This window comes from Rhinopithecus bieti, unplaced genomic scaffold, assembly GCF_001698545.2.
Source record: "Rhinopithecus bieti isolate Rb0 unplaced genomic scaffold, ASM169854v2 scaffold_72161, whole genome shotgun sequence".
Lineage (NCBI taxonomy): Eukaryota > Metazoa > Chordata > Mammalia > Primates > Cercopithecidae > Rhinopithecus > Rhinopithecus bieti.
The window spans coordinates 539,593-567,266 of record NW_016828382.1 but is presented as its reverse complement, the minus strand read 5'-3'; the positions used below and the strand labels follow the sequence as shown (position 1 = coordinate 567,266).

The 27,674-nt window shown below is 42.4% G+C and overlaps 1 protein-coding gene across 1 annotated transcript in view; it reads left to right on the top strand.

Annotated features, from left to right (window-relative positions):
* Positions 1-267: 267 nt before the first annotated feature.
* The window catches only part of BCAT1 (branched chain amino acid transaminase 1), a 137,805-nt gene continuing 110,398 nt past the window's right edge, over positions 268-27,674 (top strand). The window contains exon 1 of the mRNA XM_017864524.1: positions 268-803. Coding sequence (XP_017720013.1) covers positions 798-803 — 6 coding nt within the window. The 5' untranslated portion in view covers positions 268-797. The remainder of the gene's footprint in view (positions 804-27,674) is intronic.

Sequence of the window (27,674 nt, the reverse complement as noted above, 5' to 3'; positions counted from 1 at the left end):
GAACATACAGGGGACTTTCACATTATAAAGAATTTTATATGCTCAAATTAAAGGATTAAAAATGTTCCCCCATGTACATAATAAATTGGCAAAAACGGTTATATTTGAGGGTGGACTAAGGGACTCCAGGAAAGGGATTGGCAAATCAGGTACATGTTCTTGACTATTGCAAAAGTACATTTAAAGTAGCCGCGGGGGATACATGTATACTTTTGGGCAGGATTGTGCCATGGTCCTATCAACATGCAGCAAAGTGACTTTGGGGACAGTAGGGAGGTGGGCAGGAGCCAGTGATGAGGGAATGGCAATCATATTTGACCTCTGATCTGTTTCTTTCCTCCTTCTCCTTGACGTCCCCATATAAATGTTACACGGGCATTCCCACACTCGGGTACGCACCTACAGAGACTGATTGGGGGTAACCGTGTCACTTGCTTGCAACGCTGGTACCTCCGCTCTGCACCCCAGGAGTGAGAAGTGAGTGAGGCTCGGGGCTGGGCGCTGGCTCCGAATCTTCGGGCTGGGAAGAGACTCCACCATCTGGGGGCGGCCTGGGGGAGTAGCCTCAGTGTCTTCCTGCTGATGCAATCTGCTAGGTCGCGAGTCTCGGCCGCGAGAGGGCCGGTCTGCAATCCCGCCCGCCACGTGTACTCGCCGCCGCCTCGGGCACTGCCCCAGGTCTTGCCGCAGCCGGAACCGCGCTCTGCAGCCGCAGTCCCGGTCCACGCGGTCAGGGGCTGCGACCCTTGGGATCTGCCCTCCGCTCAGCTCCAGCTTCCCTCGTGGCCGACGCAACAATGAAGGTAACTACTTACGATTTTGTCTGTGTTTTACAAAAATGTGTGCATGAATCGAACCGGCGATTTCTCCAAGAAACACAGTTGGTGGAGAGGGGAGGAAGGCGAGACAACCATGGCTTACTTATACCCCCCGCAAACGTCTGCAATATCTTTTTTATCAATCGTAGTTTGCAGGGACAGTGCATTCTGTTCAGATTTCGGTTTAACCTCCGCTCGCAGGATGTGCCTTCTCGAACTTTTTCACATTCGCTTTTGGGAACGGAGGTAAAAGGCTGCTACAGCTCCCTCCCCTGCTTGTGAAGTTTGGAAAGGAAGTGGGTGCTTCTCTCAGTTTCTCCTATGCACAGGAGGTGGGGAAGTTTGGAGAGGAGGTCTGGGGATGTCCCGGGCTGTAAATAGGCTTTCCTGCAGCATGTGTGTGATGCAGGAGGGAGCGGCTGGAAGAGTTGACCCGGGTGGAGAGGGGAGGGAAAACGATGTTTTCGCTGTTAAAAGCAGAAGGCTCGTCTTATTTTGTTTCTTGTGGAAATTAAAGCTTCTAGGAGTTACAAATGATAGACGCCTAAGGGCATTCATTTGTTAAACCAGTGAGAACGCTTATGGCTCTGATCTTGCTAATGAAGGATAATTAGCCCAGCTGCCTATTATTTCTGATGATTTAGGTGTAGGTATGTACATCGCTGAGTGTTTTGTTTTCCTGGTTTCACACACTGGAAAACTGCAATCGCATTTAAAATCCGAAGAACAACTTTTTCTAAGGAAAGTGAAGGATGGGCAGATATTCTTGCCATCTATTATTTTGGAATTGAGATGACCATAATGCAATCTGAACTTCTGGTAGAAATAAAGCCACGTTTCGGAGTTTCGAAGGAGGGAGATGAAGCATGGTTCTCAACTGCTCTTATCTACAACCCATCCCAGACCACAGTTTCACTCAGAAGAAATAATATGTAAATAGTGCCTTTGTTCCAAACAAAAATTTTCACTACCGTTAAACAGTAACCGAGTGGAAACTGTGTATTTTGTATTCCACAGAGATCATGCAACCTTTCTTCTATAGTTAGAGGTTCTAGTTCTGGCTTCCTCATGCTTGTTTCATTTTAGATGAAAAACACACTTTAATTGATTATAGCTTTAGTAAGTAAAAGGAGAAAACTAAAAGAATGAACAGTGTTGCTTTTCCAGCTTTTTCCTGTCCATGTGGAGTTGTGGCTGATGACGCATTTTGTAGGTCCAAAACCCCTGTCCCTTTCACAAGGTACTTTTATAACATGAGAAACTAGATATCTACAAGTAGTCTCTTTTCTGTTCCCTGATATTTCCTAAGATTAAGAAAGAAACGATTGTATTCTAGGTGTGACCGAGGAAGTATGGGAGGTTCCGTTAAGTTAGTTTTATCACAATGTTTCAAACATCTTTCCACTTACCTCTTAAATATGTATTGCTATCATAAGCTTAACTTTTTAAAAAATGTTATTTGCACGTGGCATCTTGACTGCCTTTGTCCTCAGCAAATTCTCTAGGCTTAAGTCATGCATGAGCTTGTATTTTAAGATGGACACATACAGAATGGGCAACTGGATAAGAAACATAGCGTATACACTGAGTAGCATGTGTACAAAAATGATAAGTCTGTATTATGACTTAATAAATTTAGATGGAGATTTAAAAATAATACACATGTGAATGGGATGGAGGCAAGGGAAGTCCCTGTGTGTGTGTGTGTGTGTGTGTGTGTGTGAAGGGAAGACCGGAGGCCTAGTGGGGAGAGGGGTTTTACATTCCAGACACAGGATGTGGCCCCTCAGGCTAGGCTCAGAGATATAAAGCTAGTTAAGCTGGCCTAACAAAAGGGTGGTGGTTAGAAAAAGGAAAAAAAGAGGTGGGGGTTGGGGAGGACAAGAATTTAATGCTGGTCAATATTTTTTTCTGATAAGTGTCAATAATGAGTAATTTCATTTGATTTCAGAACTACAGAGAGAAAGGGGGAAAAGAGCTTTTTCCATTTGTACGCAAGAATTTCTCTTTTCAGCCCTTTAGAACCAGATCTAGTTATCTGAAATGAGTTTAAAACCTTATTATGAAAGGAAGTTGAAAACATTTGATCACAACTGAGGTTTGTACTGTGAACTAAAACCAAGATGTGCCTTCTGACAGTAGTTGTGCAACTCTCTGAAAAAAGAAAAATAGCTCAGAACGATCTGAGCTTTGTGAAGGCTACCAATTTATCAGGCCCAGAGAGACAGGAGTGTGAGACTGCAGCCACAACCCCTGTAGCTATGCACAGGAGCAATTATTTAAAGACATTTTGTTCCTGACTGCCTCACTCATTATGTTCCTGGAATTTGTGATACAAAAAACAATGTTTAGCCTATCGTTTATATAGTTTATGTTATCTTAATATAAATTCTTCTCAAACAACTTAGAAACTGCCTCTTTTTTCTTTTAAAAACCCACTAGTAACTGCTGTATATATTCAGGGCAACTTGATTTGGTGTTTCCTTGGTTGCAGTCCTCAAATATGACTTCAATATACTCTCTCCTTATATAAATTTTGTCTCAGTTTTGTCTGTAGGCTGACATTCCAATTGTTTTCTTTTTTTTTTTTTTTGAGACGGAGTCTCGCTCTGTCCCAGGCTGGAGTGCAGTGGCCGGATCTCAGCTCACTGCAAGCTCCGCCTCCCGGGTTTACGCCATTCTCCTGCCTCAGCCTCCCGAGTAGCTGGGACTACAGGCGCCGCCACCACGCCCGGCTAGTTTTTTGTATTTTTTTTAGTAGAGACGGGCTTTCACTGTGTTAGCCAGGATGGTCTCGATCTCCTGACCTCGTGATCTGCCCGTCTCGGCCTCCCAAAGTGCTGGGATTACAGGCTTGAGCCACCGTGCCCGGCCTGTTTTCATAATTATATATTTTGTTCCTTATTCTCGTTTCTAGAAATAAAGCAAGGGAAGTAAACAGCTGAAAAGCTGATAGTGGTGTTATTAACCTAACTGAGAGGGCTGGGCTTATGAGTAAATTATTTCTGTGCATAAATGAAAGATTGTTTCTAAATGATAGCTATCTTGAGCCTTTCAACTAGTTACATCTTTTGGGGTTTCAGGTTGCCAGCTTCTTCAAATGGCCTCTTCTCAATTGGTATAGGAAGTTGGAAAATAAACAACTTTCTCTGTTTCGCTTTAGTGCTGGTAACCACAATTTCTTTAAATAACAGACACCCACCCCAGGGAAACCCAGTGGCATGATCAACCTTATGCTCAGGAAGGTTTGGTTACTATATTGGAGAGTGAGAATCTGGGACCTTCCACTACAGACATAATTGTCCCAGGTATCCTCTAGTTTCTATACGATACTGTCATTCTTTTTTCTTTTCTTTCCTTTCTTTCTTTCCTTTTTTTTTTCTTCTTTCTATTTTTTTTTTTTTTTTTTGACAGAATCTCACTTGTGTTGCTCAGGCTGGAGTGCTGCAGAGTGATCTCTACTCACTGCAACCTCCACCTCCTAGGTTCAAGCAATTCTTGTGCCTCAGCCTCCTGAGAAGCTGGGATTACCACCACACCCAGCTAATTTTCATATTTTTTTGTAAAGACAGAGTTTTGCCATGTTGGCCAGGCTGGTCTGGAACTCCTGGCCTCAAGCGATCCGCCCATCTCGGCCTCCTAAAGTGCTGGGATTACAGGCATCCTATCATTCTTTTTGAGCACAGGAGGAAACTGTCATGCACGTTCGTGTGAAGAGACCACCAAACAGGCTTTGTGTGAGCCACATGGCTGTTTATTTCACCTGGGTGCAGGCGGGCTGAGTCAGAAAAGAAAGTCAGCGAAGGGAGATAAGGGTGGGGCCGTTTTATAGGATTTGGGTAGGTAAGGGAAAATTACAGTCAAAGGGGGACTGTTCTCTGGCGGGCAGGAGTGGGGTTACAAGGTGCTCAGTGGGGAGCTTTTGAGCCAGGATGAGCCAGGAAAAGGAATTTCACAAGATAATATCATCCCTTAAGGCAAGGACCGGCCATTTTCACTTGTTTTGTGGTGGAATGTCATCGGTTAAGGCGAGGAAGGGCATTTGCACTTCTTTTGTGATTCTTCAGTTACTTCTTCAGGCCATCTGGGTGTGTACGTGCAAGTCACAGGGGATGCGATGGCTTGGCTTGGGCTCAGAGGCCTGACAGAAACAATGGCTGATCTTCTCATTTTATGGTCAAAAATATAGGCAGCCTTTGTATTGTAACATTATCCCCTTAACAGCTGTCCAAACGGTCTATACATTTCACCTAACATATGGTAAATGTTCCTACAAATGGCCTTTCCAGAGCCTCTGTCCATTCAACTAAGGCCACTGTAATGGGATTGTATGCAGTTCAGCCAAGACATAAATGTGAGGTGCAACTCACATTTTTAAAATGTTTCAAATTAAGCATTTACACGCTTTTATTCATAAACTCGACTTTGCAAATATTGGTAAGCAGTTTCATCGTAAGACCTGGTCGGTGACTCACAATGTCAATGGTGAAGGCAAAGGAGAATCTATCTTTTCTGGAACACCAGGGTTCAGGCATCAATTTCAACTATGCTTATAATTCATCCTCTGAAGTCCACAAAGCTAAATTATCTTTCCCCTAAAAATTGAGTACTCATATCCTTAAAATAGCTTAGAAATTAGACTACCTTTTGAATACAGCATAGCATGTCACATAAACATTTTCTACTGTCATACCTTTTGATGGGAAAGACTATTTTGCAAAACATTTTCTTGTGTTCAGTAATTAATGGGAAAAATAAAATCTAAAAGAAAGAGACAGTTATATCGCAAAAATACAGGAAAATGGAGGAATGGAAACAGGGAAGACCAATACAGAAAAAAATAGAGGAAATTACAAGTAATAATCCGAAGTCATACCGAAAAACATTGGCTCTTTGATTGAAAGTTGTGAAATACTTGTGAAACCCAGCTAGTTCCATTAAGAATAGTCTTTAATCTAAAAAGAACCAATTCATTTGTCAGTTCTTTATTTCAATGTGTAGATTTGAATGTTTGATCAATTGCATTTACAGTTTATCTCTCAGTGTGAGAACTGTTTTTGCTGTTTTGACTAAAAATGGGTATCTGCTTTAGGAAGACTTAGGAAGCCTGGACATACGATTACAGATCAAATTCTATTTGACTCCATAGAAATCGAGACGGAAGGAGCACCTGTTGGGATATTCTAGACCAAACATTCCACAGCTGTCTCTTAACGTGACTGACAAAGAGACACAGTTGAGACGAAGTTTCGGTATATCCTGGGATGAGGCCAAGGGTGGATTTGCACAGGATGGTCATAGGGCAGTTGTTAGCATTCCACCACTACATAAAAGGGTGATTTTGCCAAGTGCATTTCATTTCATTTTAGTTGATTTATATACCAAGTTATATTGTTTTGACTTTAGGACTAGATGTGAGTTCAGGAATTTGAAATCATAATAAATGTTTCCTTGAACTTTGAGGATAAAAGGTAGAGTTAAAAGACAGCTGCAAAGTCTACATGGGGAAGCATAACACATGACTCAGGGTTCCATGGTTTTCAGTGTCAGTGAGTGCTCTGTATACTTACAAGAATAGTGCTGGTGTTTATAGAAGAAACACATGCAGGTTTGAGGCAGGACTTCCTTGCTTAACTGGTGCTTTTGCTTTCCATTTTCTAAATGTCATGCAAACTACTTAAAAAAAATTTTTTTTTTAAGACAGAGTCTTGCTCTGTTGCCCAGGCTGGAGTGCAGTGGTGCAATCTCAGCTCACTGCAAGCTCCGCCTCCCAGGTTCACGCCATTCTCCTGCCTCAGCCTCCCTGCAGGCGCCCACCACCACGCCCAGCTAATTTTTTGTATTTTTAGTAGAGACGCGGTTTTACCGTGTTAGCCAGGATGGTCTCGATCTCCTGACCTCATGATCCACCCGCCTCGGCCTCCCAGGGTGCCCGGCTGCAAACTACTTTAACTGAAAACATTCTTCTAAGGAAAGCATCAGAAAACTTACTAGAATTGCTTAATAATAAATAAATTGATTTGTTTTTCTAAAGACCACCAGAGCGGGCACAAAAGAACCAGCGGGTAGGCAAGGCTAGGCGCAAAACTGCAAATTTATTTTGGTCACCTAAGGTGTGGGGGAGAGGTCTGTCGGCCTCCGGCAAAGAAGGCCGACAGAGTCCCCCGGTGGGGCTCTCGGGCGGGGTTCCTGATACACTCCCGACATCCCGATGGGAGTGGGGCTGGGAAGTCCGCGCGTGGCGTCAGTCCGGAGCGGCTTTTCTAGGAGTGGGAGGGCAATAGGTGGGGCACGGGCGTGTCGGGGGGCGTTCCGCAGGTGCGACCAGGTAAATCTTAGTCTCTTCGGATTGACGTCACCTGGCGCATGCCCGGTTGGTCTGCACCTTCCCTGGGCGCTGGCTGCATTTTCGCGGGCCCAGGAAAAGTTGGTGAAGAAGAACCGGGAAGTGCACCATCTTGCCTCCGTTTGTCCAAACATAAATAATACAAATAAAAGAGCAAAATGAGAAAGTAGACAGACTCCTAGTCTATTGTACAATTGATCTCTCCAGGTTCTAGGCTTTCTTGGGTCTGACACCGCTTTGTAATTTTTTTTTTTTTCCAGATAGGGTCTCTTTCTGTCACCTAGGCTGGAGTGCAGTGGTACAATCATGGCTTACTTCAGCTTCAACCTCCTGGGCTCAAGTGATCTTCCTGCCTCAACCCCCTGAGTAGCTGGGACCACAGGCATGTGCCACCATGCCCGGCAAATTTTTGTATTTTTTGTAGAGATGCAATTTCTCCATGTTGTGCTGGCTGGTCTTGAACTCCTGGGCTCCAGTGATCCACCCACCTTGGCCTCCAAAGTGCTGGGATTACAGGCATCCGTCACTGCACCTGGCCAGTTTGTAAATCTTGTGAAAAGTATGGCCAGTCTTGTGAAATGTGCAAACACATTTAGACACAAGGTTTTATATCTAAATTATTGGTTATTAAAGTCAGGACAATAGAGTGCATATAGCATGGAAGATAGGTAGAAAAGACTGAAATGATTTAGTTTTTCAGAGCAGTGGAGAGCTATTGGCTCTTGCCTTTGCAATCAGGTTAGATATGAAACTATATAAGCAGAAGCTTCACGCTGCCATTTGAATATTGAAAATCTCCAATCACTTGCCTTTTAGTTTGAGATAAACAACCAATGGTTTGTTTGTTCACAGCACATAAGTTATCACTTTCTTCTTTGTTTCATCTCATCAAGATCTAAAGTGTATAGTCACAGAATAGAACTCGGTTCATACCATCTGCACCCCAATTTCTTTGATCTTCAACTAGTTTGGAAGTGTGTGTGGGTGTTTTCTTAGCCAAGGTTAGTATGCAATTTCTTAGTGGAGTGTAGGAGTTTGGGGTGCCTAGCCTTCCTACTTCCTACTTAGATAATTTCCCCTACCTGTAGTACCGGTCTAAGGAGAAGGCCAATATGGCCATGTTCCTAGCAGGTGACCCCACCTTAGCCACAGCTGATTGTAGGAAGGGTGTATATTTGGCCCAAGACCAGTCATCCTTTTTTTTTTTTTTTTTTTTTTTTTTTGAGGCAGATTCTTGCTCTGTTGCCCCGGCTGGAGTGCAGTGGTACGATTTTGGCTCACTGCAACCTCCACCTCCTGGGTTCAAGCAGTTCTCCTGCCTCAGCCTCCCTGAAGGGGTGGCCTGCCCCTCCACACCTGTGGGCGCTTCTCGTTAGGTGGAACGAGAGACTTGAGAAAAGAAATGAGACACAGAGACAAAGTATAGAGAAAGAAAAAGTGGGCCCAGGGGACCGGGGTTCAGCACACAGAGGACCCGCGCCGGCACCGGTCTCTGAGTTCCCTCAGTATTTATTGATAATTATCTTTACCATCTTACAAAAAGGGAAGTGACAGGATAATAGGATCATCGTAGGGAGAAGGTCAGCAGTAAGACATATGAATAAAGATTTCTGTGACATAAGTTTAAGAAAAAGTGCTGTGCCTTGATATGCATATGCAAACATCTCCATAAACCTTTTTAGTGCACAAAGAGCAGCATTGCACTGACAAGTCCCACCTTTCACCCTAAGGCGGTTTTCTCCTTTCTCAGTAAACAGAACATACAATCAGGTTTTACACCGAGACGTTCCATTGCCCAGGGACGGGCAGGAGACAGATGCTTTTCTCTATCTCAACTGCCAAGAGGCTTCTTTCCTCTTACACTAGTCCTCCTCAGCACAGACTCTTCACGGGTGTCAGGCTGCGGGACGATCAGGTCTTTCCCTTCCCACGAGGCCATATTTCAGACTATCACATGAGGAGAAACCTTGGACAATACCTAGCTTTCCTAGGCAGAGGTCCCTGCGACCTTCGGCAGTGTACGTGTCCCTGGGTACTTGAGATTAAGAGAATGGTGATGACTTTTCACAAGTATACTGCCTTCAGGCACTTGTTTAACAAAGCACACCCTGCACAGCCCAAAATCCTTTAAACCTTGAGTGACCACAGCACATATCTCTTGCAAGGACAAGGTTGGGGTAGGGTCACAGATTAACAGCATCTCAAATATAGACCAAAGTGGAGTCTCTTATGTCTACTTCTTTCTATATAGACACAGTAACAGTCTGATCTTTCTTTTCCCCACACCTCCCCAGTAGCTGGGATTACAGGTGCCCACCACCACACCCGGCTTTGTATTTTGTATTTTAGTAGAGATGAGGTTCACCACGTTGGCCAGGCTGGTCTAGAACTCTTGACCTCAAGTAATCCTCCCACGTCGAGCTCCCAAAGTGCTGGGTTTACAGGTGTGAGCCACCACGCCCAGCCAATCGTCTTTTACTTCTTTCTTATTCTCTTATTCTACATATTCAATCAGGTATCATGTCCTGTAGACTCTGTCTTCTCTGAATCTACAGGTTCTCTCTTTCCCATTGCCGTGCATACTGGTTTATGCTCTCATTACTTCTTGCTTGAATTATTCCAGAAGTCTCCCAACTGGTCTGAAGCTTAATTTTCATTACGTGCTGTTCGATCTCACTCCACTACTCAAAATCGATGGCTTTCCCATTGTCTCCTGAGTTTAGCTTAGTGCATGAGACCTTTTAAAATCGACCTACACCTCTTCTATGTGCATGCATTTCTCTGGTCATAATAGAGGATTTGATCTACTTCAAAATGAGTTCTTATATTTACATTTACTGGTTTTTAATTCCCTCCATCCTACCTATAATTTGCACCACATTGCTCACCATGCAGCCCACTCCCCAGACACCTTGTGAGAACAGCGATCATGTTTTTGCAGTGGAATGAACATGGGCGAAAGGTGGGAAGGTATGCATAGATTTACATTTTGAAGTCAGGAAATAAGATACTGATCAATGCTTTAATTCCACTGTGCTTATTATCTTTTCCTCTGTTCTAGCGTGAACCTTGCACCAATAAGATATTGATCATACGCTGCAACTCCTCTGCACTTACCTTTTCTTCTACTCTGGCATGAACCTTGCACCATTGTTGGTGCTTTACAGATATTAGTTGAGTTAAATCGAGCGCCTGTTTCTGAACTTTCAAGATTCAGATTAATTGATTCTGTTTTATACTTCTCTGTTTTTGAATGGTACATGTATCTTTCCACACTTGGATTTCTTTAGAGTTAAAGCTTTAATTGACTTCCAAAAGATGGAGTATTATAAAAACACAGAGAAAAGTAAAGTATTTACATGGTCTTAATGCCCATTGCCAAACTCATACAGCTGCTATATGTATCTACTGGCAAACTCACACAACTGGTTGATTTTAAATTGATTGTAGGAAAATTCATACAAAAAGATGCTACATAGGAACATCTGAACACCACAAAAATCATAATGAACAAACTCAGTAATGCCAGACTGTTCTATCACTAGTTTTCAGATTAAGGCAGTATGTAAAGGGAAACATCCTTGGAATGGTCTTAAAATCTAGAACAAAGTCATGTGTTTGGGAATCTTAACCAATTCCGATACTGTTCAACATGTTTTTCTTTGTTGCAAACAATGCAGTTTTTAAGCAAACTAATGAATGCATACCCTGACAAACAAATCCAACAAAAGAGGCACTTAGAGCAGTGTTCATTGAATCCTAGAATTTTGAAAGAAAAAATCTATTAGGTCATTTTGGGCTTTTACTTCTGCTGAAGAAGGATTGTTCTTTTGAGTTTATTTTTCTAGCTTTCAGTTCTATTCCATTTAAATGCCTCCAGGAAAAGGATTTCTCAAACTCCCTATGGAGAGTTCTGGCACCTACTATATTCACTTTCAAAAGTCTCCTGATAACTTATTTCCTTTTTCTTTTGGTTATACACATCAACCATTCATGGTTGGTTCTGCTGATAGTTTTCCATGAGTCTTTATGCTTATTTAAAGGAAATCATGTAACATTAATCATATAACATATAACCATTACTTGGTTATAAAGCATGATATTAACTAAACTGGCTTTTAAAAATTCAGTAACATTAGAGCAAATATTTTATTTATTTATTTTTTGAGACGGAGTTTTGCTCTTGTTATTACCCAGGCTGGAGTGCAATGGCGTGATCTCGGCTCACCGCAACCTCTGCCTCCTGGGTTCAAGTGATTCTCCTGCTTCAGCCTCCCAAGAAGCTGGGATTACAGGCGTGCACCACCATGCATGGCTAATTTTGTATTCTTAGTAGAGACAGTGTTTCTCCATGTTTGTCAGGCTGGTCTCGAACTCCCGACCTCAGGTGATCTGCACGCCTCAGCCTCCCAAAGTGCTGGGATTACAGACGTGAGCCACCACGCCTGGCCATACAGCAAACATTTTATTAATAACATCAGTAGTTCCATGAATATATAGATGTAAGATGTCAATAAAGTTTATGCCCCTTAATAACTGAGTGTGTTAATGTTGTATTTGCTGGTTAACTGGCACCTTCTTTCTTGATCAATGTTCTTAGAACAGTATGTACAGGAGTACTTCAGTCTACCACTTGATATTCGAGGACAACACTTCGAAGCTTGAAATGAGAGACTGTTTTAACCATATTAACGTAACTGCATAGTTTGCAATAGATTTAATGATTCAGCATCATTGTTAATATTTAGTTTAATCAAAAGTGCCTTATATTAACTTGTACACATGTGAAATGACTTATGAACAAGATTATTTATTGCAGCATTGTTTGTGATTACAAAGATTGGAAGTCATTTGCATAGCCATTGGGTGTAAAAAATAATGACATTAAAAGAAAACAATTGAGGAAAGAACCAGTAAGCTCTCAGGTAGAGATATAAAGAAAGTCACCCTGAGCCTTTCACTGTGTATATTTATATATTTGATTTTTGACACATGTGAGTTTATTATAATCAAAATTGAATTAAAATTGAAGCCTTATAATGAAATTAGCTTGACACCAGAGCCATTATCAAGAAAATCTGAAATACTGGTACCTATGCAAATTTTATTTTATTATTTTTATTTATTTATTTATTTTTGAGACGGAGTCTTGCTCTGTCACCCAGGCTGGAGTGCAGTGGTGTGATCTCAGCTCACTGCAATCTCCAGCCTCCCGGGTTCAAGAGATTCTTCTCAGCACCCCTAGTAGCTGGGATTACAGATGCCTGCCACCACGCTTGGCTAATTTTTGTATTTTTAGTAGTGACAGAGTTCTGCCACGCTGGCCAGGCCGATCTTGAACTCCTGACCTCAGGTGGTCCCCCTGCGTCAGCCTCCCAAAGTGCTGGGATTACAGGCATGAGCCACTGCACCCGGCCATTTAAGCAAATTTTAGTTAAGACCAGTAACATATTTTTTGACAATCTTTCCAAAGTGTTGTATTTAATTTAACTAACTGAAAATTATCTATTAAGAAAGCAAGTTAAATGTCATGTGTATACTTCACAGTGTACACACTGTAATGATTCACAGTAAACATTATATGAAGAGTGTCTAAACTTTTCTTCAAATCTACCATATATATAGTACAATAATGACTAGCAAACAATGGCTAAGTTTTACTTAATTAAACATTTATGTAGCTCCTACCAAGGCTACTAGACTTTGTACCCAGTAATAGGAAAACAGAAATAATTCAAGCAGTATTCTCACTCTTGAGAAACAATTCTATTTAGGGAGAGATACAAAAAAAGCAAAGGTGGCCAGGTGCGGTGGCTCATGCCTGTAATCCCAGCACTTTGGGAGGCCGAGGCAGGCAGATCACTTGAGGCAAGGAGTTCGAGACCAGTCTGACCAACATGGTGAAGCCCCGTTTCTACTAAACATACAAAACTTAGCTGGGTGTGGTGGCATGCACCTGCAATCCCAGCTACTCAGCAGCCTGAAGCAGAGAATTGCTTGAACCTGGGAGGTGGAGGCTGCAGTGAGCCAAGATTGCATGCACCACTGTACTCCAGCCTGGGTGACAGAGCAAGACTGCATCTCAATAAATGAATAAATAGTAGAGGCAATAGAGTGCATATAGTAGGTGCTACAGTAGAAGTCTGCACAAGGTTCTGTATGTGGAAAGGCAAGTCAGAAAAATTAAGAAAGGCTGTATTGGGAGGTGACATTTAAGCAGAACCATGAAAGGAGACTGGATGAACATGGCGGTAAGAGCACTTTTACACAACCCCACACTCCTGGGCCCAGACTCACTTGCTCATTCCCTAATCATGGAAGACTTTGAGGAAAAGCCTGCTGGGCTTCCCTTCCAGCCCATTGGTAAATACAGAGAGGCCTAACCACCCAACATCCCCCACGGAATGCACTCTTGGGACTTAAGCATTGGCAACCCAGCACCCAGTTAAATTCCCCATGTCACTGTTTCCACATTGTCCCCATCACCTTCACTCTCTTGATGCTCTGCATTTTCTCTCTTAACTCGACCCACAATAGACCCTCCCACTCAAATCTGCCCACAATACCCTTTGCAACCAATATTACCACACTCCACTTTATCTTTGCTAAGTGTTTCCTGCTCCTCCTGGTCTTAGGTGAGGTCATTTCTCTGCCAATCTTTAAAGTGGAGGCTGCTCATTTTCTCTGCCCCTCATCCAGGGCTGGGGTGGGGCTGATGCCCTTCACCCTGCCCAGTATTGTTTCCACATGAGACTCCTCGCATAGCATCTGCTCTCTGCTACTCAGACCAGCAGTCTGTGCTCTCTCTTCCTCTAACCATCACTGGAAAACATCCCAGTCCCTCTGGCCCCATTATCCACTGTAGATTTTAGCACTTACCTCCTCTCTTCCCTCCCATGTGCTGTTTTCCCATTTATTTTAAGGTGCATGTGGATGGCCCATTCCCGTTCTTGGCATCTTAGTCCCTTTAATTTCTCATTTCCGCTAATTTGCTACATTCCTCATATGCCAGCTACACCTATGGCCATATCCCAGACCTTTGAATCACACACCAAATTCCTTCAAGTCTTATGAGTCACTTTTGGCCCAAGACTTATCTTACATCTATGCAGTCCTATCTATTTTAACTACCATGATGTGCCCAGTTTAGGCCACTGTCTTCTCTTCACTGAATATATGTGTTTCTATTTTTTCTCATCCCCATTTGTCTCTCAGACCCAATTTGTTCTCCAGAGCAGAGTGATCACATCAGTCACCTGCTTTAAAAACTCCTCAACCCAGTGGGGCATGGTGACTCACAGCCCCAGCACTGTAATCCTAGCACTTTGGGAGGCTGAAATGGGAGGATCACTTGAGCCCAGGAGGAGCTGCAGTGATCTGTGATCATGTCACTGCACTCTAGCCTGGGCTACAGAGTGACACCCTGTCTCAAAAACAAACAAACAAACGAAAAACAACAAGAAAGTTTTTTGAGCAAAAAACCTCTTCAACCTCTTCCTGTTATATTTTGAATAAAACCCAAAGTCCCCACTGTGCTCCAGAAGTTCCCAGGGGATCTGGTCCTTCTCATCTTTACAGTCTCATCTTGTTTTGCCGTTTCCACCTCCCTTATCCCCCAAACTGTCTTCAGGGCCTTTGCACTTGCTGATGCCTCTGCCTAGAAGGTCTTCTTCTGAGTCCCCATCCAGCGGTGCCTTATCACCCTGCCAACCTCAGATTGGATGCTACTTCCTCAAAGAGACTGTTGGGACTCCCGTGTTTCCCAGGCCTTCAGCGCCCTCATCTCAACTTGCAATGATTGTATTGGGGTGATTATTTGTATGATTTTGGGATTGATATCTGACTCTTCCACTAGACCATACATTTCTTGAGAGCAGACAGCATGTCCAGTTTTTTACCACTGTGCAACAATATGTCGTCCAATGCTTGGCCCATAATAGGGGGCTGGTGAATGTGGTAGGCTGAATCACAGCCCCCAAGGATGCCCATAGCCTAATCCCTAGAAGCTTTCATGGTAAAAGGGATTTTTGCAGATTTTAATTAAGTTATGGATCTTGACATGGAGAGATTATCCTTGATTATCTAAATGGGTCCAGTATAATCAGTAGGGTCTTTATAAGAGGGAGGCAGAGGGTCAGAAGCAGAATCAGAGAAGGAGATGCCACAGTGGAAGCAAGGGGTGTGTGTGTGTGTGTGTGTGAGAGAGAGAGAGAGAGAGAGATTGAGATTTAAAGAGCTCCATTACTTGCTCTGAGGATGAGGATGAGCCAAACAATGCAGGTGGTTTATAGAGGCTGGAAAAGCCAAGAAAACAGATTCTCACTCTAGAGCCTCCAGAAGGAATGCAGCTCTGCTGAAACCTTGATTTGGAACTTCCAGAACCATAAGATAATAATTTTGTGTAGTTTCAACGCTGGGCCTGGTGGCTCATGCCTGTAATTCCAGCACTTTGGGAGGCCAAGGTGTGCGGATCACTTGAGGTCAGGAGTTTGAGACTAGCCTGGCCAACATGGTGAAACCCTGTCTGTTAGCCAGGTGTGGTGGTGCACACCTGTAGACCCAGCTACTTGGGAGGCTGAGGAAGGAGAATCACTTGAACCCGGGAGGTAGAGATTGCAGTAAGCTGAGATTGTGCCACTGCACTCCAGCCTGGACTACAGAGTGAGACTTTGTCAAAAACAAAAACAAAACAAAACAAAAAAAACCAGAATAATTTTGTGTACTTTCAGGCCACAAAGTCTGCAGTCATGTGTTACAACAGCAGTAGTAAACAAGTACAGATTTTGGTACCTGGAAATGGTGTGCTATGGTAACAAATACCTAAACAATGTGGAAGTGGCTTTTGAATTGAGTGTTGGTCCATATATGGAAGAATTTTGAGGAGCATGATAGGAAAAGCCTAGCTTGCCTTAGAAAGACCTTTAGTAGAAGTAGGGATATTAAAGGTGCTGCTGGTGAGGACTTGGAAGTGAGGAGCGTGGTAATGAAAATGTGTTTCATTTTAGAGAATATCAAAGTCATTGTAGAAGGTTGGTAGAAGTGTAGGTTTTCATAATGTGTTGTTGGTGAAAGCTGAGAAAGATTTGTTTAGGGACCCTTTTTAGGGAACATGTTTAGGGAAACTGGAGGAAAAAGGATCCTTGTTATACAGTGGAATGCAACTGTGGAATTGTGTCTTACGGTTACATGGAAAGCAGAATTTGTTTGAACTTGGATATTTGGCTTAGCTTTCCAAGTAAAGTATTGAAAGTGTAGCCTGGTTTCCTCTTGCTGTTTTATAGTAAAATGCCAGGGAAAAAGGGATAAATTGCAGTAGGAACTGTTAAGAAAAAGGAACAAAGACATGATGACTTGGGAAATTCTCAAGATACCTGATTTGTAAAAGATGCTAAAATTAGAAGATTCACTAAGATGCTAAAATTAGAAGATTCAGGAAAGTGTGCTCTGGAGAGGAAGCCAAGGGTGAGTTCCTTGTGGTGTAGGCTAGGAGCTGTGGCAGGGATGCAGGGAAGAGACGATGGTGACTTGGACTAGGGGCCTGGCGGGGTATGGGAAAATATAGAGGAATGAGTTGATTCTGTTGGGACTTGGTATTGAGTTCCTTAATTCCATGAGTGGAAACACATGTAGAGCTCTCTTTCCTGGCCACCTAAGCTCTCTGACCGTCTCCCTGACTCTCTCCAAGAATGCCCTGCCTTCATATCCACTCGAGGACAAATCATCTTTTTCTGCATTTTTGCATGCTGGATTCCTCTCTGGACTAAAGAGCTCATGAGGGGTGGTTTCTAGTTTTCTGCTCTTTCCCACAACACTCCTTCAGTGAGTCTTCTGGACGTCCTACAGACAACTCACTGGATCCACTTGGTCCGTGAAAGAATCACTACCACATCCATTTCACCTTGGGCACAGACCAGAGGGAGGGGCAGTCATGTCCTGCAGTCACTGGTTAGCTTACAAGTGCTAATACAGCAATAGCTTAATTAGAGAGAGAGAGAGAGAGAGCGAGAAGAAGAAGAATGTTATGGAGCCTTGTTTCTATAGAGGAAACCAAAATATCTTGATCAAAAGACCCTAAAACTGGAAGAACCAGAGAAGCTGGTGCCAAAATGTAGAAAAAAATGAGATGTGGCAAGTGGTAAAACTGATAGCCAAGCAGGAAAAATTCATATCCCCTTGTAACCAGCATTTTGGGAGGCTGAGGCAGGTGGATCACCTGAGGTCAGGAGTTCAAGACCAGCCTGACCAATATGGTGAAACCCTTTCTCTACTAAAAATACAAAAATTAGGCTGGGCGTGGTGGCTCATGCCTGTAATCCCAGCACTTTGGGAGGCCGAGGTGGGCAGATCACGAGGTCAGGAGATTGAGACCATCCTGGCTAACACGGTGAAACTCCGTCTCTACTAAAAATACAAAAAAAAATTTAGCTGGGTGTGGTGGTGGGCGCCTGTAGTCCCAGCTACTCAGGAGGCTGAGGCAGGAGAACGACGTGAACCCAGGAGGCGGAGCTTGCAGTGAGCCGAGATCGTGCCTCTACACTCCAGCCTGGGCGACAGAGTGAGACTCCGTCTCAAAAAAAACACCAAAAAACAAAAAACAAAAATTAGCTGGGAATGGTGGTATGCACCTGTAGTCCCAGCTATGCGGGAGGCAGAGGCAGGAAAATCGCTTGAATCTGGGAGGCAGAGGTTGCAGTGAGCCAAGATCACACCACTGTACTCCATTCACAAGAGTTAAACTCTGTCTCAAAAAAATAACAAAAATGTGTACCCTCTTTTCTCTTGCCTCAGGATAACTGAGATTCTTATAATGCATTTATTGAACAAATATTTAAGGAGTACCCATTATGTAAGCATCAGACACTGCTCAAGGTCTTGAGGCTGTGAGGGTGTATTAGTCCATTTTCACACTGCTATAAAGAACTACCTGAGACTGGGTGATTTATAAAGAAAAGAGGTTTAATTGAATTACAGTTCATCATGGCCAGAAAGGCCCCAGGAAACTTAAAATCATGACAGAAGGTGAAGGGGAAGCAAGGCACATCTTACATGGTGGCAGGAGACAGAAAGAGAAGGGGGAAGTGCCACGTTTTTAAACCGTCAGATCTTACGATGATATAGGAGTTAAGAAGAAATCACTTAGGCAGATAGTGAGAGTACGGGAGTCCTTGGTAAGACTTTTCTTTTTAATGAAAACCCAAATTATTTTCTAACGAAGAGCAGCCTGTAAAGTGGAGCTGCATACATAGACAAGCAAGCTGGGAGCTTGCACTGGTGAATGCGGGCAGCAACTAGGAACCAGACACGTTCAAGATGGCAGCTCCATCTTCCCTTCTCTGCCAGCCAAATCTACAGTAAGGTGCAGACAAGCTGGTGCTGGCCAAGAGAATTCATGTGCATAATAAGATTAGGGTGGGGCAACCAGCCTTCCCAGTGCGCTATGTAAACATCACACCTGATTGAACCAATCTGTGAGCCCTATGTAAATCAGACACACCTCCTCAAGCCTGACTATAAAATCAGGTGCATCCACCCCGCCGTCTTTCCTCTCAGACATTCCCCTCTCTTACTAAAGAGAGAGAGCTGTTTTCCTTTTTCCTTCTTCTGCCTATTAACCTGTGCTCCTAAACTCCCTGTGTGTGTCTGTGTCCTGAATTTTCCTGGCTTGAGAGGATGAACCCCTGGTGTATACCCCAGAAAACAGCCACTTCAAGTGAAAACTCACTCACTGTTCACCCCCATGATCCAATCACCTTTGACCGGGTTCCTCCCCTGACATGAAGGGATTAAAATTCCACATGAGGTTTGAGTAGGGGCACAGAGCCAAACCATATCAGAGGGTGAAGAGTAGGTAAAGTTGCAGCTCTCCTGCACCTTGCAGGGAAAGGCCATATAACACATGGTTACAAGCACAAACTAGGACTGGACTGCAGGTGTGTGAGCCCCCGCTTTGCTATTGAGTGACCCCCAGCAAGTTATTAAACTGTGCCTCATTTTTTCTGTTTGTGAAATAGTGGTAATAGTATAACCCACCTCTCATGGATGATGTGAGGATTAAATAAAATAACAAATGTTGACAGGCACAGTGGTGTGCACACCTGTAATCTCAGCACGTTGGGAGGCGGAGGCCCGAAGTTTACTTGAGGTTAGAAGCCTGAGACCTGCCTGGCCAACACAGGGAAACCCCATCTCTGCTAAAAATACAAAAAAAAAAAAAAAAAAAAATGCCAGGCTTGGTGGCTCACCCTTGTAATGCCAGCACTTTGGGAGGCCGAGGTGGGTGGAGTTTGAGACCAGCCTGGCCAATATGGTGAATCTCCGTCTCTACTAAAATTACAAAAATTAGCTGAGTGTGGTGTTGGGCACCTGAAGTCCCAGCTACTTGGGAGGCTGAGGCAGGAGAATCACTTGAACCTGGGAGGCGGAAGTTGCAGTGAGCCGAGATTGCGCCACTGCACTCCAGCCTGGGCGACGGAGTGAGACTCCATCTCAAAACAAAATAAAAAAACAAACAAACAAACAAAAAAATTAACCAGGCGTGGTGGCACACACCTGTAATCCCAGCTACTCAGGTGGCTGAGGCACGAGAATCCTTTGAACCCAGGAGGTGGAGGTTGCAGTGAGCTGAGATTGTGCCACTGCCCTCCAGCCTGTGCGATAGAAAGAGACTCTGTCTGCAACAAAGAACCAAAAACAAATATAAAGCACTTATAACAGGGTCTGGTCTGAAATAAGTAGTATGTAAGTACTGTAAGTATTAACTAATATTATTACAATTTATCCTCATATAGTAACATATCAAATATTTTCAATCAGTGATGCAATATGAATAAAATGAAATGATGCAGTAGTTACAGAGCTGAGAGAAACTGGTACTAATTTATACTGACTGGTCAGGGAAAGCTTCACAGAAAAGGTGAACTTTCAGCTGACACCTGAGTACCATGATCTGGAGGTAAGCGTGTCCCATGCATATGGAACAGCAAATGAAACTTCCCAGAGGATAATCCGAGAGGGGGGATTTCAGGAGTGGAGTCACATCACTGAAGTTCCTTAGTCCTGGTAAGTGTGGATTTTATTCTAAATGTGGTGAAATTCCCCTGAGAGGTTTTGAGTAGCAGATGGAATTCCATTTTTAAAAGTCACTGGCAAGTCAAGTAGTGTGCTGTGGTTACATTTTTTTCCCCTTATACCTCATTTTGTTTTTCCTACAGTTAATTCCTGCATTATTTCCTTTTATTTACTTACCTTACTGTATATTTGTTACAAATTATTTCCAATTCCCAACTTCTGACAGCCTCTCAATGTAATTTTGCTTAGGTTAGATGTATCTGACAGTTCGTTTTCTTTTTTTTCCTCTGTACTCTTTCTGCTACCGTTCTCATTCTTGCACTAATTTGTGCTGGTTTCTCTCTGAGCCAGCTGCACAGCTGCCTGCCTAAGACTTCCTCTTGGTATCTTTTACACTCTCTCTATGTTACATCCCCAGTTTTCTGAATCTTGTGGCGTTCTTCTTTTTACTTTACTTCCTCATTTGTGTTGCACATATGCTTCAGTTGTTTTTAGATTAAGAGCGGATGAGAGGTAGATGTTTTGATTCTTTACATGCCTGACTTTTTGTTCTACTTTTGCTCTAGGTTAATACTTGATTTTGAATAATATCCTAGGTTAGAAATGGTTTTTCATCAGAATTTTAAGGGAATTGCTTTACTGTTTTCTAGTTTCCTGTGTTACTGATGAGAAGTCTAAAGGGGCTCGTATTTCAGGTCCTTTTTATGTGTAACCTATTTTTTGTTCCTTGAGGTATTCAGGGTCTCTTTTTATTGCTAATTTAAGGAACTTTATCATAACATGGGTCCTTAGTCATTCATCCTACAAAATTTTCTTTTCCTATATCTTTGCTGATTTCTTCTCCTCTGCTTTCCCTCTTTTCTCATTCTTAAACTTCTATTTGTTTAATATTAGACCTCCTTGATTGATCCTCTAATTTAATTTTAGTGTCCAATTTTTGAGGTGGGAGAAAGACTTCATCAATGTTATCTTTCAACCTTTCCCTTGAATTTTAAAATTTTACTCTTCATATTTCTTCTGATTAATCCTTTGAAAAAATAGCATCCTGGGCCAGGCACAGTGGCTCACACCTGTAATCGCAGCACTTTGGGAGGCTGAGGGGTCGGATCACCTGAGGTCAGGAGCTCAAGACCAGTCTGGCCAACATGATGAAACCTTCTCTCTACTAAAAATACAAAAACTTAGCCAGGCGTGGTGGTGGGCTCCTGTAGTCTCAGCTACTTGGGAGGCTGAGGCAGGAGAATCACCAGAACCTGGGAGGCGGAGGTTGTAGTGAGCTGAGATTGTGCCATTGTACTCCAACCTGGGTGACAGAGCAAGACTCCACTTCAAAAATAAATAAATAAATAAAAAGAAAAAGAAAAAAGGGCTGTGTTCCACTGAGACTTCAGTGCTGAGCACAGAGGGATGCTACCTCCAAATTCCAAACATGGTTGACAAATCTAAAGAACTTTCTAAAGGATGACTAAACTAATTCTGCAAGCTTTAGCCTATAACTTATCTCCAATTTATATTTAATAGAAGACTGGCGATTGAGCAGAAAGGAAATAAGATTATTTGGAAATAAAAAAATTGCTAGCCAATCAAGGAGAGCTTGGCATTTCCGGAAACTTCTTTACCCTGGAAGAGGTAAAAAAGTGATTCTCCCATTCCCCCAACATAGCATTCACTAAAAATTAAGTGAGAAGTGCTTTGCCTAGAGGATCTGTAGCTTGCCAACACTTGACTTGTGCCACTGGTGTATGGGACATAGCAGTGTCAGCTCTCCCTGGGACAGTCCAGGCTGGCTGGTGCTGCCTGTGGTTAGAGTCAAGAGAGGGGTCTTCGGTGGGTGCGGTTTGCAGTTCCAGAGTTTAGTAGGGCAAATATGTCATGAACTATGTGAACTCTGAGGAAAGGTGTCATAGAAACACCTCAAAAGGACACTGTCTAAGAAGGCTGCTTGCTGGGGCAAGGAGACCCCAGGGTTCAGAGGCTGTGTAGGGTATAGTGCCAGAGCTGGAGTTGAAGGAGAATCCTTAGAGGTGAGACAGAATGTGCATTATTGCAGTGGGGCTATGCAAGGCAGCGGTCTCCGTTGGAGGTGGGAACAAGGGGGAGGGGAGGTTGTAAAGAATCCGTAAGTGACCATGATGCAATAGAAAGCCAGAATTTGGGCATTTGCCATAGGAGAGGGTCCCCAGTGCCAGATTATAATGGTAATGGACAAAGGAGATTGTTAACCATTTCCTCTAATTCATGGTCCACTTAACTCCGTGGGTCGTGGAAACAGCAGCTGGGGAGTGGAGAGCAAAGTGATGTGGGAGAGAGAGAACTTTCTTTACCCTTTCCATAAATGAGTTAATGAAGTAAACTGATAGTAGAAAGATAAATAGGAGAAAAGACATAAATGTATTTTGTGCATACACATGGGAGTCCCGTAAAATATGAGACTCAAAGAAAGGTCAGAGGATTGAAGTTTATATAGTATTCCTGAGCTACAGAAAAGGAATCAAGGCTTGGGGCTTATTGACAGGAGGTGGTGACAGGTTGTAGGAGGGTGAGGAGAGGAAGTGTATAGCAAGCATAGGTTGTCTTGTTATGCAGATAAAAAGTCTCTCAGGTGATAAAAGTTGCCTCAGAGTCCCCCATCAGAAGAATAAGTAATAGCCTGTGACAAGGTCTACCTGGGCAAGATGTCCAGTCTTCTCCCTGGTGATAAAATCTTACCTGGTTGATGAGATTCTTATCAAAGTTTTTTTCTTTATAGATATCAATTTTGTTTACAAAAAGTTTTTCAGAGCTACTCCTGTGTCTACAGTGTCTCAGAATAACTAACTGGAAATATGTCAAATAAGTATAATCTGATGTGGCATATTCTGGTGATATTTTGGGATAGTGTGTCCTGAGCCCCAATGCTGAAAAAACAGGAACGTGATTTCTGTTGGATGTGCCAACCTAAAATAATCAAAAGGATCAGAATCTAGTTTAACGAGAGTTTATTCAAGTGCAAAGTTTAAGGACAAGTGCTAGGGAAACATGGATCTCAAAGAATGGAAGTTAGTGTTCTGAACTGTAGAAGTTTGGGATGGTTTATATAGAGAAAGTTTAGGGAAGCTTAGCAGGATTTCAACATCTTTCTGTGTAAGGCTTAATGCCTAGTTACAATGATCTGATTAGTCAAGGTGGTCTTTTTCATTTGGGAAAGGCATCTTTAACATTTCATGGGCCGGGAGCGATGGCTCACGCCTGTAATCTTAGCGCTTTGGGAGGCTGAGGCGGGTGAATCATCTGAAGGTCAGGAGTTCGAGACCAGCCTGGTCAATATAGTGAAACCCCATCTCTACTAAAAATACAAAACCAAAAAAAACAAAAAAACAAAAAAAAATTACCCCAGCATGGTGGTGCACTCCTGTAATCCCAGGTACTCGGGAAGCTGAGGCAGGAGAATTGCTTGAACCTGGGAGGTAGAGGTTGTGGTGAGCTGAGATTGTACCATTGCACTCTAGCCTGGGCAACAAGAGTGAAACTCCATCTCAAAACAAAACAAAACAAAACAAAAACCATTTAGCACTGAAGGTGTGACAGTCATGGGTTTGTATTTTGTTTTTTCTTTTCTTTTCTTTCTTTTTTTTTTTTTTTTTTTGAGACTGTCTCACTTTGTATTGCAGGCTGGCGTGGCACAATCACAGCTCACTGCAGCTTTGATCTTGTGGGCTCAAGTGGTCCTACCACCTCAGTCTTCTGACTAGCTGGGACCACAGTCATATGCCACCACACCCGGCTAATTTTTTTTAGTTTTTATTTTTTATAGAGACTGGATCCCTCTTTTTCCCAGGCTGGTCTCAAACTCCTGGACTCAAACAATTCTCCTGCCTCAGCCTACCAAAGTGCCTGGATTACAGACATGAGCTACTGTGCTCATCCCATGGGGTCTTTTGTGTCATCTGGCGTGAGTTAGGTACAGGACAATAAAGGCTGCAGTTAATCCATTAATCCATAACAAAGATCAGTGAAGGGGGAAGATCTGATCTCTGGTCTCTCCTAGTCATTTACAGAACTAGAACAATGAGAAGAGAGTGAATCCATAACCTAAGAAGCAGAATTGCAAACATGCTATGTGACTCAGTTTCCAGGACTTTACTTCTCCCTTGGCATAATAAATCATTTTAGAGGGTTTTGAAATTTTGTTTTCTTTTACAGATGTTACCAACCTCAACTTGTTGGGGGCTGGTGGTGGTGGCTGCTCAGACAGTAAAGTATTGAATGCAATGTGAGGTCAAAGTTTTATTACAGATCATAGTGGTCTTTTAAGTACTTGCAGCAAGATTTTCCTAATACTTAAAAGTTACTGGAAACTCAATAGGATCAGTGTGATCATCTCCAGATGGGGATGGTAGATTTTTGAAAGTGGGTATGAAGGGCAGTAATGAGAGAAAAATAAAACTATTCCTGGTTGTACTCTCCCAAGACAATGTCATTCAATGAATGGTTATATAGATTGGCATCAAAAGTCCCTTTTTTCAGCCTTCCCTTTGGAAGCACCTGGATCCTCTATTCTGAGCCTTTCTGAGATGAGGGAAAAGTGGCTTCTCATCAGTATCTCCTTCTTTGTGCAATACAGTTTCAGTTCTTTCTAATCTACAGAGTTAGTTCCTTCTCTGCTCTCAGCTTTCTAACTTCCAAAATGTGTTAATGTCACTCATTACCATGTTTCCCATTCTCTTTCTCTTATGGATTAAACTTTAAAAGACAATGGTATTAGTTTAGGTGAATATCTAAAAAGATGTGGAGAAAGGTTCATGCATTCAGTCTGCCATGTTTAACTGGAGTCACTTTAAAGGAAAAATAACAAATCAGGTGTTTCCAGCAGCATGTAGCTTTCTATGAGATCACCTCACCTTGCATTCTTCTCCTTCTCTTATAACTTGATTTTTTTCTTTCTTTCCTTTTTCTTTCTTTTTTTTTTTTTTTTTTTCCGACCCAAGAGTCTAGTCTCACTTTGTCGCCCAGGCTAGAGTACAGTGGCACGATCTCGTCTCATTGCTACCTCCGTCTCCCGGGTTCAAGTGATTCTCCCACCTCACCTTCCCAAGCAGCTGGGATTATAGGCGTCTTATAACTTGATTTTTACTCATTTCATTATCATCCAAGAGGTGAAATTTAACTCAAAGCAAATGACGATTGTTTCAAATATAAATCTTAATCAGGGAGAAAAGATTGTAACTTATAGTTGAACTGGGGTTTGGAGATTATTTGTGTTTTTAAAAATTATTCTGTCCCACATTTAACAGACGAGTGAAGATTTTAAAAATAATTTCTCTGCAATTTTTTATTTAGCAATTTCCAAACCTATTGTGTTAGGCAGGGTTCTCCAGGGAAATAGAACCACTAGGGCATATCTATATCTATATTTATATCTTTATCTATATCTATAATCTTTCTAGCTCTCTATCTATCAAGAGATCGAGAGAGAAAGAGAGAGATTTATTTTAAGGAATTGGTTCACGTGATCGTGGGAGCTGGCAAGTCTGAAATCCATAGGGCAAGTTGGTCAGCTGGAAATTTTGGTAAGAGTTGATGTTGCAGTCATGAATCTGAAATTTGCAGGGCAGGTCAGGTACAGTATCTATTGCAACTGCAGTCCTGTGGCCAAATTCCTTCTTCAGGAAACCTGCATCTTTTTTGCTCTTAAGACCTTCAACTAATTGGATGAGGCCTTCCCACATTGAGGGCAATCTGCTTCACTCAAAGTCTGCTGATTTAAATGGTAATCACATCTAAAAAATACTTTCACAGCAACATTTGAACTTGTGTTGTCTAAGCAATTGGGCGCCATAGCTTAGCCAAGTAGACACATGAAATTAACCATCACACTTACTGTAGAGATGAAAGAACTACTGTTTCAAAAAACAACTATTTTTGAATCTGTCATTTATCAACTGATTCACCAATGGTTAACCTTTCTATGTGCTTTCTCTTTCTCCCAAGTACTGAATCATATGAAAATAAATTATGGTTGTGATATTTCCTATCTAAATACTTCATATGGGACATTCTCCTCCATAGCACACCTAAGAAGATTAATATTAATTCAGTGAGATCACGTCATATCTAGTTCATATATAATTTTTCCCTAGTTGACCTCAAAATGTGTTTGCTTTGTTTACACATTACTCTTCATAATTATGTCTCTTCTAATATGGATCAATATTTGTGTGTTTTTGCTGCTATTGTTTTTTAATGACATTGTCTGTTTTGAATAATTCAGGCTCATGGGCTGTTTCACATCCTGAATTTCTCTAATTTTGTCTTTATGATTAGAGCCAGGCTCTACTTCTTGGCAAGAATACCACTGAAGTGAGGTTGTGTACTCCTAATTGCCTTGCATCAGGAGACACATGATATGCATTGGTTCCTGCATTAGTCATGTTAAGTTTGATCACTTGGTGAAGGTGGTGGCCACCTTGTAAAGGGACATTTTCTCCTTTTAAATTAATATGTAATTTGTGGCACAAGACTTGAGGCTGTGTAAATATCCCATTCTCTGACAACCTTTCTTCTGATGACTTTAGCATTAATGGATCTAATTATATCATTCTTGGCACTGAGTAGCATTCTTGTGTAAAGAAGGGGTTCTCTTTCTCTCCCTCCTCTCATTATAATTTGTTACTGTTATTTTCTTACAAGTTACTAAGAATTACTCAAAGGCAGTATTTTTCGATAAATCATTGGTAATTTATGGTCTTCTCACTCTAGAAAAGGGAGGATGGGTCAGAAAACTGAGGGGAAAAAAAGGGAGGAAATGAGAATGTATATTATCGACATAATTGGTTGAAAATGTCTAGTGCTATAATTATGCCATCATGCAAATTAAAAGTCACCTGTGAAAATCAACTTGTATTGTTTTGTTTTGTTTGACTTTAATAAATCCTTACAGTGTATGAATAAAAATTAAATTAATTGATTGGTATCTTCACTAATGGCAGAGAAGGGAATGGACTGAGCGGATTCTGCTTTTCACTCTGATATTTGTTAAGTGCCCTGTGTGGTCTGAAGACCTGGGTTCTAGAACCAGCTCTCCCTCTGCAGGTGTGTTACTTCAGTCAAGGCAATCAATCTTTGTGATACTCAGTTTGGTTCTCTCTGATATGAACATAAGAAATATACTTGAAGGCCGGGTATGGTGGCTTATGCCTGTAATTCTAGCACTATGGGAAGCTGAGGTGGGAGGATTACTTGGGCTTAGGAGTTTGAGACCAGGCTGGGCAACGTGGCAAAACCCTATCTATACAAAAAACAAACAAAAATATTAGGCAGGCATGGTGGTGCATGCCTGTAGTCCCAGCTACTCAGGAGGCTGAGGCAGGAGAATCGCTTGAACCCGGGAGATGGAGGTTGCAGTGAGCTGAGATTGCGCCACTGCACTCCAGTCTGGGTGGCAGACAGAGACCCTGTCTAAA